The sequence below is a fragment of the Cygnus olor genome, chromosome 3 (assembly GCF_009769625.2).
Source record: "Cygnus olor isolate bCygOlo1 chromosome 3, bCygOlo1.pri.v2, whole genome shotgun sequence".
NCBI classification, from domain to species: domain Eukaryota; kingdom Metazoa; phylum Chordata; class Aves; order Anseriformes; family Anatidae; genus Cygnus; species Cygnus olor.
In genome coordinates, this window is record NC_049171.1 from 77,055,127 (window position 1) to 77,069,424 (window position 14,298).

General features: G+C 34.6%; 1 protein-coding gene across 3 annotated transcripts in view; it reads left to right on the forward strand.

Annotated features, from left to right (window-relative positions):
• FAM120B (family with sequence similarity 120B) overlaps positions 1–13,539 on the forward strand; it is a 61,187-nt gene extending 47,648 nt beyond the window's left edge. For 2 of the 3 annotated variants that reach the window (XM_040551875.1, XM_040551874.1), the window contains exons 8-11: positions 3,454–3,562; positions 5,254–5,367; positions 8,463–8,520; positions 11,612–13,539. In XM_040551875.1, coding sequence (XP_040407809.1) covers positions 3,454–3,562; positions 5,254–5,367; positions 8,463–8,520; positions 11,612–11,624 — 294 coding nt within the window. In that variant the 3' untranslated portion in view covers positions 11,625–13,539. Of the gene's footprint in view, positions 1–3,453; positions 3,563–3,905; positions 5,368–8,462; positions 8,521–11,611 lie in introns of those variants that run through there. The other variant, XM_040551876.1, reaches the window with a different exon arrangement.
• Positions 13,540–14,298: the final 759 nt, after the last annotated feature.

The window sequence follows — 14,298 nt, forward strand, 5'->3', positions numbered from 1 at the left end:
TTTTTAATAGAATCCCATCAAGTAACTTCCTGTGTGTTTAAGTACTTAACACTCAATTCCATTTTTCAGAAGCTGGGGTTTTGTACAATTTGCGTTTGCGTGCTATCTATGTTACCTAAAACTGGTAGGATTTAAAATATGCCTGCACTGGTAAAGGCAGCTAGGTAGCAGCAGTCTTGCAGGCTATGGGCCATACGTGATGCATTAAGGTGGCCATGATCAGAGGTGGGGTCCACCCGACCAGGTGCCGTGCTGCATTAGTGCACCAGTGAAGCCTTAGATGAGAACTGGCTCGTGGCCCACCAGTACAGAGAACATGGAGGGGAGCTTGGGAAGGTCTTTACTAACATGTGTAGATAGCTCTTAAGACCTTAGATTTGCATCTCTGTTTTCATTGTGGAACTGGAAAACCCATATCATTTAATAATTTCTGAAAGTTTTACCTTTTAAAGTGTTTTTACCTGTCTTTACACATATCACTTGAGGCTCAAAAAAAATTATTACAGAGAAAAAGGATTTTGTTTTTCAATAATATTAACCTCGTACATTTAATATCAGTCATGGTATAATTAGTTTGCTTTTCCAATTTTGTATCTAATTAGATTACATCCTGAACTGGCGTGATGAGTGGAACACATGTGGGTGGGTGGAATATATTTCTTTTTCAGCAGGAGGATGATAATCCTTTCCATACGGAGTCAATTGTATGATTAGGACTGTAGCTTCTATCCAAATGTTGTGGTTCCCACTGATCAGTCGTTGATTTCACTAGATTTTGGATTGTTCCAGTGGTTCATCCAGTTTTTCATGTAGAACTTTGGCAGAACAGTAGAGGATCTAAAGAATAAATGGAAAACTAGAAGACTACGTAAATCTCTGTGAAACTGTTACTTTTCCATTTGAGTAGATATTCAGATTGGTGATTTAGTTTTAAAATACATATATAAATCTGAATAAAATTGATATTGGCTGAGACATATTAAGTATGATAGCTAGCATGCTTTATCTAACATTTGAAGATCCTGATGGTAAAGTTATATTTTAGCATGTCTTAGAAGGGAGATGAAGAAATATGCTTATATCCCTAGAACAGAGCTGGAGGTTGACTTAATCAACTAGAATATCTACGTTAGGTTTTTAAAAAGCGTGATGCTCTAGTTTAAACAAACCCTAGATAAACTGTTCCATGGTGGAGAAAAAATAGTCTAGCCCCATTAAATTTTAGAGCAGTTTAAATAACTTTTATTTTTTAGGTACAGTTTTATGGTACATATATGGCAGAGAGTGTTCCCAGACTAATAAAATAGTTTTGCAGCTTATCAGTTTGAAAGGCAAGAGTCTGGTTTGGGGAGAATTGCCAAGAGATGCCAGTTTAGTTAGGGACACTGGCAAGGCAACAAGTTTATGTGATTGGTTGTTCCTATTATTATAAATTCAACTTAATAAATAAAATTGGTCCTTAGTTCCTGGCAGAGCTAAACGTACTGCTGGAAGCCAAGATCTTTCAGCACTTGTTTGTTATCAATCTATCCTTGAGCACCATAAATCTAACCTGATGATAGCTACAGCATTGTATGCAGAGGGAAGAAAAAAAAAGTTATTCTATGCGGGTGTTTTGTTATTGGAAAGATAAGTAAGAGGAAAAAGTTACTCCTTTTGGTGTTCCGTGCTTGTTTGCTAACTCCTAGGGTTTCTCTGTGTACATTAGATCTGGACAGTTAAATTACTTCAGGGAGTTCAGGAGATCTCAGAATTGCTGTTGCTTTGACTGTGATGGTTTAAATATAGTTAATAACTTTAACCAAGACTGTATTTCTACTGTAATTTTCATCAATATTTACATAGGTACAAACAATGTTGAACATCGTAGCATTTGCTTAATACAGATTCTTGTACCAAAAAAATAAATTTTAAAATTAAATGCAGTTAATATATTTGTGGACATTTTTTTTGTGTAATTCATCTCTATCTAGCCTTAGAAATTGTTAAAAATAAAAAATAGAAAGCTTCTGATGATAATGAATAGCCATACTGTTTTTTAAAAAATATACCAAGTTCTTATTATGCTAGTTCTGTTTTTCATAACAGTAATCATATTAGTTTGTTTATCCACACAGAAAATTGGATATAATAGTCTCATAAAGCAGTGAGACAATGATATTATCACTTCATTAGTCTTTTTATTGTGCTTCTCACTAATGGAGTATGTTTGCAATCATTTTTTTTTTTAATTAAAAACAAATTACCTAACAGGGTCAGCTTAAGTGATATGTTTTGTCCTTTTTTGATCATGTCTTTCATCCAACCTTCATAAACACATTCTGAATTTATTCTCCCAAGAATACAGTGAAAGGATTTTCCCATTAGTGGGAGTTCTTTGCAGACTGTACTCAGTCTGCGTGGAAAAAAAATATCTCTGGGTTGTGTTTGAGGCTCCATCTCTAAAGAGCACAAAAAATGTGCTAGAAAAATTCACAAGGGGGTTCAGGGATTCAGACTCTTACCTCTGCTTAAGAAACCTTTCTAGTTGCTCCAGTCTTGACACCTATTGGCTTTTTACCTTATCCTGTAATCCATTCTTACTGCTCCCCAGCCACCATGTTGGTTGCAAAAAGGGATTATCATCCTCATAAAAATCAGCTCCGTTTTATGAAAATAAATTATGATATTTAAAAGTCTGCCTTTTTGTAATTCTTTTCAATCTGCACAATTTCCACATGCCCAGTACAAAACAATAAGCAAAGAAAAATATTCTAAGATCTAACACTTCTAAGACACTTCTTCAATGTTCCCTGAAACCAGTAAAAGTTAAAGATGTATTGCATCTCTTAGTATTGGGTCTTCAAAGAGTTTCGGCATGTCCTTTGGACAGCATAACTTTTCATCCCACAAGGTAAATGCTTATTTAATTCCTCCATATCTCTTTAGACTAGATCATATTTTATGAGGAAACAATTGTCTGGAGTTAGGGCCGATGTGTTACTGTTGTGTTAAGTTTTGTTTGTAATGTATGAGATGCTTTGATTTTTTTTCACTGGTGAGTTTTTCCATCAGTTTGTCAGTCTTTATGTGGAGCCTTTAATTATCTCTGCCTGAGGTATTGTATTGTTGATAGACCTAATCTAGTCTAGTTAGGTATATTTGCAGATGCAGGGTAATAGAATAGGGAAGAAAGTAATTTACAGATGTGAGCAGAGGAGAAAAACAAACTTCACCAAGAGAGGAAAAAGCATTCTTTCTGCACCCCTACTCAACTCTCCAAGAATCCACTTTTAATATGAAACGTTTTAATTTTCTTTCCTGAAAAATGTGAACCAGAAGACCTGGTACCTTCATGCATGTATGAGTGTGGACTCAGAAAATTATTTTGGTTGTTAGATCTGTGATTGATTTGTGCTACACCTGATGAGAGAAAAGCAGAACGGTCATTAATGTTAACCCTGTTGTCTGCAGGAGTCTTTGTACACACCCTTCCAGAACCTGAAGTCACTCATTTGCAAGGCTTGCATGGCGAAGAAAAGAACAATACAGAGCAGACCAAGAGGGAAGGGACTTGTCACAGGTTGGCATCATGTTAATTTTCTCAATATATTATTGATAAGCTCAATCATCCTTTAACTGCAGCAGCATTTACTTAGGAAGCATGTCCAACTAAGTAAATCATAAGGTCTTTCTACAAGAAACTGAAGAAGGGATTTAAGAGAATACCTCCTGCTTTTCAGAATTCATATGAATTTGATTACCCAAGTTTGGATGAAATATTTTCATCTAGATATATAGCTAGTGAGATAGATGCAGTAAATAAAATACTATTCAGTAACAGAAACCACTGCTGTTTACTCAGTGACTAAAGTTATTTTTATAGGAATAATTGAATGACTCAGTTTTTTCTTCCTTTCCCTCAGGGGAGCTATTTTAGCTATGATAGTCTTAGGTCTGAGTGAGGCATTGAAGACTGATTGGTACAGTTCAAAACAAAGGCAAGCTTTTGGGCAACGTGGAGAAGGGTTTTTGCCTAAGACCTTGCTAATTTATTTCCAGCTATATGTCTTGGTTTACTAAGGACATTAGTTTTCCCAACTGATCTGCTTGGCTCTCAGTGAAAAACATCTAAAATGTTTTCAGCATCATTCACAGATCAACTTGATTGTTGAGGCTTTTGAGGGTTCAGTCACACACTGAATTAATCACGTTGTAATTATTAGATTTTAAAATGCCATTATTACTATTTAAAATGTTGTTACTACATAGAATGTGTATGTTATTGAAATGCAGATAAGACTGTGGGCATAATCTGCTAGTCTTTTCTATTAAGCAAAAGTATGTCCTCAGCTTTTGATAATATTTATACAGAACACTAAGAACCTCTAGCACCCCTTTGTATGTCAACTTCACTTTATAAACTTGAGTGCTTTTTGGTCTTATGTGAGAAAAGGGAAGGTTTTTTGATGGTTTTTAAATGTATACGTGATAGATAACCTAGATAAACTGTGGACCTTTTTATTTGTATATGTTGTTGCTTTATAGTTTCAGCGTCTACTGGTGGAGGTGTGGTTCTGCTTTCAATAGGAATCGATCTATGCACGACAGAATCACCTAACACTACAAATTTGATCTGGTTCAGCCATGAGCAGATGATTGCATTATGGTTGAATTAGCTGAACATCATGTGATAGAGTGTTTATGCTGGAATTATGTTTATTGCCTGCTTAATACCTGATCAAGTATGATGTCAGTGAGAATAAAAATTACCCCTTCAGAATTCATTGAGCAAATTGCAACAGACAGAATGATTTTCTTCTAGTTTAGTACTCTGCATCTTGCAACAACACTTCTGTCCAATTCTGATGTTGTACTACACCATACTGGTGCTGGTGATTTACGATACCAAACCTTGTTAGTGTCTGCTAATGCTTGAGAGCAGTACTTAACCATTTTAATTATGATTTGTGATTCCAATTTGGACAGAGATTTCTGTTTCATTTTAATGACTGCAGTCTCAAAATCTGTGTCATAAAATTTTGATCTGGTTTCTAAATACACTTGTTAACAGCTTGTAATCATGATGTGTATAGATGGAAATGAGGACAAGAACCATACTTATTATTTTTCCAAACTGTAGTCAGCCTAATAATTGAGCATAAGTATTTTGGCATAAATCTAAGAAATGTTGTTTCCCAAAAAAGAACATGCTCTCTTTTCTTCTTCATTTAATCTTACATATGAAGTGGGATAGTAAATACTGTTTTTCAGGAACACAGCAAAGAGAATTTAATCCCAGGTTCCAACAAGCACACAGAAGTTCTTTTGTTCCTCCATATCATAATCAGATGAGGGGGTTCCTCTGGAGAAGTCCTCAACCACAAGGTAAAAACTTTGTGTGTATTTGGAATTGTCTCTATCAGCAATATAACAGTTCTGTTTCTTTATGCAGTTTGTGTTTGTATGCATGTAGTTACCCTGTGCTCGCAGCATTCAGTAACAAACCTTTTATCAGTTTGAGTTGTGTAGTACCATTAGCAGAAACTAACTCTACAAGGTGAAGTGGAGTAGCATTATTATCTGAAGTCCTCATTTACTCACAATGTTCTGAAAAAATCTTTCATGCCGTATTTAAACTTTCCGTGCTTGGTCTCAGCTGAATGGTGTTTAAAACTGTAACAGGTCTAAAACAAGTCAGCACAGCTGCACAGAAATGTCTGTTTAAAGTCTTTGGTTGCAAATCTTAGTTCATACTTCAATAACACACTTAAGCATGGGAATAAATTTAAACGCATTTTAAGTGATTTTCTACATCAGGGTCTCAGCTTCAAGGTTATTGCTTAGGTAATAGAAATGAAGTCCTGTTTTGTCTTGACAGAAATTAATCTTGAGTCATTCACCGTTCTCACTTCTTGAACAGAACAGCTGCTTCAATGAAGCATCACTGTGAATAACACCACTGAGCTGATATTAATACAGTTTTACTTCCTCATTATTACAAATTAAAGCATATACACATAGATTAAAGAAAATAACCCAAAGGAAGAGAAGTGTCTAAGAAAGATACGTTATTTTGTGAAGTCTTCAGAGCCTAAATTTCTCCTGTGTTGCCAAATGAAGTTTTGAAAGGAGATTGATGATGCGATTAGTGTGGAGTGTTAATAAATAAATACAGTAAAGTCTTGAATGTGTTTCAGCTGCTTTTGTTATATGCTTGAGAGTGAGATACTGTCGTTTGATTCACGGATAAAATTGTTTGATGGTTTAGGTAGCAAATACTAAAATATAGTGTTCATGTTCAGTGTAAGCAAAAAACAGAACTTATCACTGTTATTGTGACCATCTCAAAAATCCAGCTATTCAGGAATCACTTTTGTAGGCACACTGATCACCTCCAGAGATCTCACCACTAGATGAATTCCATAAAATATGTTCCATAGTAACTGCACTGAACTGTGTTATAAACATGGTTCAATTCCTTTATCAAAATATTACGTGTTCCTCTACACTGGCAAAATTAAGCCTTATTTACTACCCTCAGGACACTCTTAAAATGTGATGCCATAAATGCAGTTAAATGTCTCTGTTGTAAATAAAATAGATCTATTAGAAAAATATCTGTCATTACAAAATAATCCTGCAGTGTTTTAGAGTTCCTTTTAAACTGACTTGCCAAGACTTTTGACATTTTCAGAGAATTCCCTTTTTCATAAGTTTCTTAGTATTAAGACAGGTATTTGGTTTGCTTCATTACGTAGCTGTTGTCTCTGGTACGTGTGCCTCTCACCACAGAGAGGAGGAAAAAAAAAGGGGGGGATCAAAAAAGCAGACATTGTGTTCCATGATAGCTTGTGATAAAACTTCCTAGTAATATTATTGATATCTATCAATCCTATCCCTTATCTTCCCATGCTATACTGCTATAGTTGCTGCTGTTGCATATAATATATAAATCATTGGATAAAATGCCTTAAAAATTAATGGAACAGTAACCATGGGACCCATATCTTCTGTCAGAAAAGAACCCAGTGATTAGGCATTCCTTGCTTACTCTTACCAGTTAATGTTGAAGAATTTCGTGGCAATGGCTCGACTTAACAGTGGAGGAAAGAGTGCCTCCAACCAGAAAGTATAAACCTAAGAAGCAGCAGTATTTCTTTGAAATGATAATTTCAATACCTTCAGGCAGACAAAGAATCAAATTTAGGTATCTCTCATTTTGTGGTGAATACTAACCTCTAATCTGTTGTAATTAGCATCTAATTCTCTAACTGTGTTTTGAGAGACAGGAATTCAGCTTGTTTTTTTGTTTTGCCCTTTTTTTAAACAATCATTCTCTTAATAAATTTATTGGCCATGTGTCACAAATTGAGAGATTGCATCCAAGTAACAGAGCAGGACACCAAAGCCTTTCAGAGAGGTAGAAGTTTTATCCGCAGCGTTTCTTGTTTGATAATTTAGAAGACTTCCCAATGAGCGTGCTAAGTTTTGTATATTCTGTTCTGAGTGCCTGAATGTTATGATGCTTGTTGAACAGATTCTAGGTATCTAATTTAAAGCTAAGGTAAGGCTTCTGTTATTGAGCAGTAAAACATCTAAAAATTTGGCTTTACAGGTCTTGGTAGTTTTTGTTTTGCATTTAAAAGTATTCCCTGAGGTACCAGAGATGTTTGTAACAAAGAATGTCTAAATTCTAGGTTCATGGCTAAAACAGCCCACCAAGTGCTAGCTGTTGCTAGATATAACTTCATTAATTATCAGTTAAGACCACTCGTATATTGTTTTGAATCACATTGTCACCTCATTCTGCAAATAGCTAAAAATAAACTGAGCACTAAGAACTATGGAAATCACTATTGCCATGTATCTCTGTCACTCTCTTCAGCAGTCCAACTGATAAACGTTTATTTCTCTTATAATACAAATTACTACCTAGGTCTAAATCAATATACAACAGATAGACAAAAGGAAGTCTAAGCTTATCTATATATTGTCATATACTTCTATAACTTTATTTAAACATATCAGTAATTTGGGCAATGATTGTCATACTCGTATTTGAAAACCTGTCTGGAAAAGCACAAAAGTGAGCTGAAGATAGGAGAAAGACATAGTAAAGATAGTGTCTATAGGACCAGTTGAAATAGGTATATGAATGGTTAAAATTGACAATACCCTAATATATTAGAAATAGTGAAAGGACTTGGCAAGGCTATAGCTTTTCTGATCTGCCTGTGGTAAGGTAAACACCTGAACTCTGTCTGATGGAACTGTGGGAGAAGAAGAAGAGCAATTCCATCATATGCTTTAGCCTTCAACATCTCAAAATACTGTCCATGATTGCATACCAACTGGAGAGAAACATGTTGTTTTTTCAAAATATAAATACATTTTTGTTCTTGCAGACTGTCTGAATAAGTTCTTGTTTTCCTCTTTTAATGTTAATTGACAGTATTTAACTCCTCTCCTGCTTCCTCCAGGTAGAGAATATAGATCGGGACATCCAGACCGGAGGAGAAGATTCCACCTTCCTCCTTGGTAAAGAATAAATGTGATGACCTATCAAACTGAGATAGTTATTGCTGGGGTCATTTTGTCTCTGAAAGTTTCTTCTCACAAACTTTACAGAGTAACTGAACCATACGACTGCAAAGGAAATAACTCAAAGCTGAGGGTATTTCGGGTGTTAATTAATCCCTTGTCATGTTAAGTCTAAGCTTACAATGAGACCAAAATCACTAAAACTTAAGTTAAAGGTACCAACTGAAGTAGAGTAGCGTCCAAGTATATCTACGTTATTTTGTGATATTGACACTGGATGATCTGAAGTATTTTGACCACATCATTAGATATTCCTGACTATAAGTTTTGCACGTTTTTGTTATATGTTTCTATAGGACTTTGCACACCATGAATCATGTGGAATATCCATGTTGAATTGTGGTTTGTGTCTTGTGTAGATTATATCTTAATTTTAAGGGTTGTACCATTGTTACAGAAACCCGTTGAAAAGTTTGAAAGATGACATCACTGATTGTAAATATCACCTGCCAGTGAAACAAAATGACCTTCCTGTAAAATGCAGTACTTTTGTGTTAGAGCCAAAAGCTGCTGTTGCTTTTGGCTCTTTTAGTTAAGCAGTTCTGTCTCAGCTGAATGTGCGGGATGAACCACATCATTGCTGAGGAGAGAAAGAATCTAAGTCTTGTCACGCTTTACTACTGCAATAAATAATACTTAGGAGAACTAGGCTTTTTGTCCCTGTCTGGAATTCTAGTTCAAAGACTTATCTTTGTAAACCTTTCTTAACAAATAGGTAGGCTTCACTTTGTGATTCAATTTCAGTAATAAACTTATTTAATTATTAACTTTATTTCAAATTAATTTTATATAATACTAAAGGAGCATGAAAGAACAGAGCATTTGCAGTTTTTAACAGCACTGTCAGATCCTATATTGATAAATTGATACCACAAAAGCCCCTCTTCATGCATTACAGTGTAAAAAACACAGTACTTGTGTTTTTTAAGAAACTGTTTTTTTAAGAGCTTACAACATCCTTCTCATGTCTTCCATTTGCATACCCATTCAGTTAAAACAATCAGAGGTACTTTGCTTAATCGCTGTCATTAAGCAAAAAAAAAAAAATAGGCGGTTATGTACAAATCCCATTTTAAATCATGAAGTGTAAAAATTGTATCAGAGAGAAAAAATGTCAACACTTAAGTCACATAGAAAGTGGGTGACACTTAAAACTGTAGTTAGCTCTTTACTGATCTGCATCTCAACAGCCTAATTGAAAATTGTATCCTTCTATGTAATCTTCAATAATTTCATTCTTTTCTTGGATTTGTAGTGGTCTTTTAATTGGGCTGGCTCAAGTGGATGTTTATGAAACTGATGGGATTTCCTCTGTTTATGTGCTTTGGAATCACCCTATCTTCAGTTTTGTACTTCAGCATTTTCGATAGATTAAGTTATGTAAAAAACTTTCTTCTCCTTTGTATAGGAAGTATATGATGAAAGGAAAATGAAAGCCCGATGTCCTGTTCCCACTCACAAAAAAGACTGAGCAGCAGAAAAAAAAAGAATCAAAATGTTAAGAGCATGTTTTTAAATCTGATATGATTTGCAGATTTTCATAGGAGTCAGCTTTTAGAAGTTTTCCACTTTCCTATTCTTCAATCTCTGTAAGAATCAGCAAACTTTTTAGTGTGCCCAGTGGATAAGACGTTTTGACCTGATTCTTGCATAAGTTATTGAGTCAGAAATTGCAGATTTTCTAGTTGTCATGTTCTTTGACAAAGCATTCAGAAAATAAATATATTTCACAATTTATTTAATACTACTACAACCCGAACTATTTGAAATTGCGTTAAAATACCTTATGTGGAATTGTGATAGATTTTTTTTTTGACATGGAAGCTTTTCTCAGAGTAGTAAGAACACTTCCTAAAGTTTCTTTACATTCCCGACCTGGAAATTATTTTGCTTGAAGGACTTTCACCAATGTCAATGGTGTTGCACATGAACAAAACTTTGTAGGTACTCAGAGAACCATGGCGTTAATACTTATGTTGGAAAATCCACTGTCTCGGCTAATTTTTCCTTTTTGTTTTGAATAACATTGAGTATCATGTTAATAGTTCTCAAGATCATAATGCTAGATTTTACTGATACAAAAACTATATTTCAGTGTCATGCTTCTAACTGTATAACTGCCAGGTTTATGATAAACATTTGAAAACTAGATCTATATCTGAAAACTATCTCATGAACCTTACTAACAGAGAGTAGTAGATGCAATAGAACTTAATGCTTGCATTAAGATTTGCATAACGGAAGGGTTAAAGCACAAATGCTGACCAGGGTAGTTAGTACATAAGTCACTGAACCTGGAATGCATCATTATGATACTTTAATCACCTACATAATACAGACCACAAAATCTTACCCTTTATCAGGCCCTAACTTCTATTTAAGGTAGATTACACCAGAAATGTGTATCTTATCAAAATATCAATATTTTATGTACTGCAGAACATGTAATATTTCTAGCTAAGGATTACTGTTGTGTTACTGTAAAAGAAATATTCTGTGCCTTCTATCTGGCTTGAAATTGTCTAACGCCTGTTTTTGTCTCTAAATTCCATTGAAGTGTCTAAGGAAATTCACAACTAAGAAGAAATACAAACAGAAAAACAGAGGGGAAAAATCAAATATATCAACATTTTCTTCTAATTTTTCTAAAAGAGAAACAAGGGGCTCCAACCTTTATAAAATTGTGGTAGATGCCTGTCTGCATCTTCAGTCATATAAAGATCACCAAAAAATGTGGTCCACAGAGTCTTGCTCACATAGTAAAACTTAGGTTCAAATGTCTAACAATTAGGACAGGTTTTTCAGAGACGTCTGTAAATCTGAAGATGTACTTTTGAAAACACTCTGAAAACGAGACTGAAAATGTTACCCTAAGTATTTCTTGCCTTTCAGGCATGTCATTAATTTGTGTCTTTCATGAGCAGTTGAGTACTGTAGCTTTTCACTGTATTTTTTTTTGTTATTAGAATTTTTTCAGTGTTGACGTTGGTGTGTCTTATTTGGCTCCTCACAACTGTTTGTCTTTTAGGTCGCCCAGATGACCCTACTTATTACTGGAAGTGAATGAAAATGGATAAGAGAACAAGATACGTTTTTATGAAAGGCTATATGCTGAAGATCACAAAAACTTTCAGTAATGGTGGTGGGAAGGCTCTAATCAGAATTTTATCATGCATCGTTTTCAGTTAGGTTTTATTTTATATACATTGTTTTTGTAGACTATTGCTTACTGGAGTAAATTATGGAATGTAGCAAAACAATTCTTATGTATTTTAGGCTTCATACAGTATTGTTTGGAGCACTTTATAAAAATGTTATTGACACAGTTATACAATGATTAAAAAATTTGTAATAAAAAAATCATGCCTAAAAAGCAGAAGCCAGTCCTAGGTGTTAAAAGGCTGCAGAAATTTAATTCACCTAGTTGTATTGGCAAAACTGTTATGCCTCTTCTGTTAAATCTTTATGCTATATGAGGATGAAATTGCCCAGTCTTGAACAACAACAAAAAAGTATTTTTAAAGTGTTTACATTAATGTCAGGGTTAAAAAAGTCATACTTTTCTGTAACCTGACTTACTTTCATAGGTCCTCAGTCTCAGAAAATGAGAAAAGGGTAAAAACACTGCTGAAACACTCTAGATTAGTTTTGAAATCAGTTTATATGTATAAAACTGCTGCAGCTGTCCTGTTCTTTGGGGCCTTTCAGAGCTGAGTCAAATACATAGTCCTCTTTTAGAATACCTAGAATTCTCCTCCGTATGCAATGAGTCATTTTTGAAACATTTAAGGTTTATGTCAGACCTTAAACCTATCTTTAGATAGCCTCAAAATAAAAGTGGCAGTGTGAGCCTCTGGCCAGTGTGACTTTGGCAGAAATTCTAAATTAAGAGAAAGCTAACAGTCACGTTGAATGCACTCATGTTTTTATAAGTGACAGCTATTTGAAGCACACGTGTAAATTTTTTTCTCTGTTGACAACTTTGATACCTTTTTTACAGATATTTGTGGAGCCACGATTTCACTCTATACTAGATAGTCCTGAGAGATACAAGTAAATGGACAGACAGAGTACAGGTAGGGCAATCAGGTATCTCCTGTTGATTTTCACTAGTCTTACACATCACACAGACTTTCTTAATACTTTTGAGATGTGTGATTTTAGAATAGTACATAATCATGCTCAAATGTCTTCAGAAGTGTTTAGCATGTGGAAAACATGCTATTTTTATATTCCAAAGAGAAAATTTAGCTCTCATTTTGAAATCTATTTTCATAAGCAGTACTATAGCTATTTCACAACTTAGATTTATCCTTATGGTATAGTGATTACTAATGTAAACTCTGCTGGTTTTAGTCCATTATTGCTCAGTTAATGTATTTTCTTAGGCCTTGTGCAGGTAATTTGTTTGAGCCAACTGTCAGTGGAATTTAATTCCTATTTAGTATACATGTTATGTCAAAGTGAATAGTATTGTCAGATGTATATAACTTGATACTATTATTTTCTTGTATTATTTCCTTTTTCTGTTTGTAGCACAGTAAATATATTCTTTCATACCCTGCATGTAGCAACAGTCCATCTAAACAAATAAATTGGCAGCAACACAGAATTTCTAACTCTATGAAAAATGTGAGCAGACACAATTTTTACATGATGCAGTGTCTGATATGCGTTGTAAGGATCCGGTTGTGATAGGGATATTCCCGCTTCCTTTTTATCTTGATTTATAACTGACTGTAATTGTACTGCCTCTTTTTTTCCTTTTTTTTTCTTTCCCCAAAACCTTTTGAATGGTGTGGTCTGAATTTTATGGAAAGTTCTTTAGTTTCAGGAATCTTGTTTTGTATAATGGTGTATTTGAAAAGAATGTCACCGTGTGCCAGAATTTGCTAGTAATTTCTCCTTTAGGTTCTGATATGGGGAAAGATTTCTGTTGGCCTCAATAAAATTAAATACAGTTAGAGTGGGAGTTTTGCTGTGTTTGTTGTGGTATATTGTGAATTGCTGGTAATAATTATCCCAGCCACTGAAGAACTGTTAGTTTCTCTGAGTTTGTTGGTTGTTTTTTTTTTCCTCCTAAGGTTAGACCATAAGCAGAAGCTGCTATTATTATTTTTTTCCAAGCCAAAATTTTTTTTCCCATCAGGAATCAAAGTAGAAGCAGGAAGCTGAAACACAGAAGTGCTATTTTCCTCACTGAACTTTAGATTGGTTAGAGTACTGTAAAGCTTATGGACTGTAGAAGGCTGTCATATACAAGGAAATATCCTTAAAGCTTCCAATCTAATAGTGTCTCCTTAATATATGGACTGCAGGGATACTTTGAATTGGTTTTAAAAAAAAAAAAAAACCTGGCATGGATTTGAAGTGAACAAATCTATTTTTGTGAAGGAAAGAAAATGCAAGGAAAGCATTTCTTATTTCTTGTTTGGCTATATTGCTTACTATCTTCAGCCGTGTGAAGTGCAGCTGACTTTCATCAAATGTTCATGTGAATTGTGTGTTTATTAGCTGCTCTTCTGAAAGAAGATTCAGGGAATATTGATTAACACTGGTAATTTGATTAACACCAGTCAGCTGTGACTCAACAGTAGTGACCAACAGGAAGACATCTTACTTCCTGGTTTCCCCAGGAAATGAACGTGCCTCATCACCATGGTCTTGTACAGTGATTACGGACAAGAACATGTGATTACATGTGCGAACATGGTT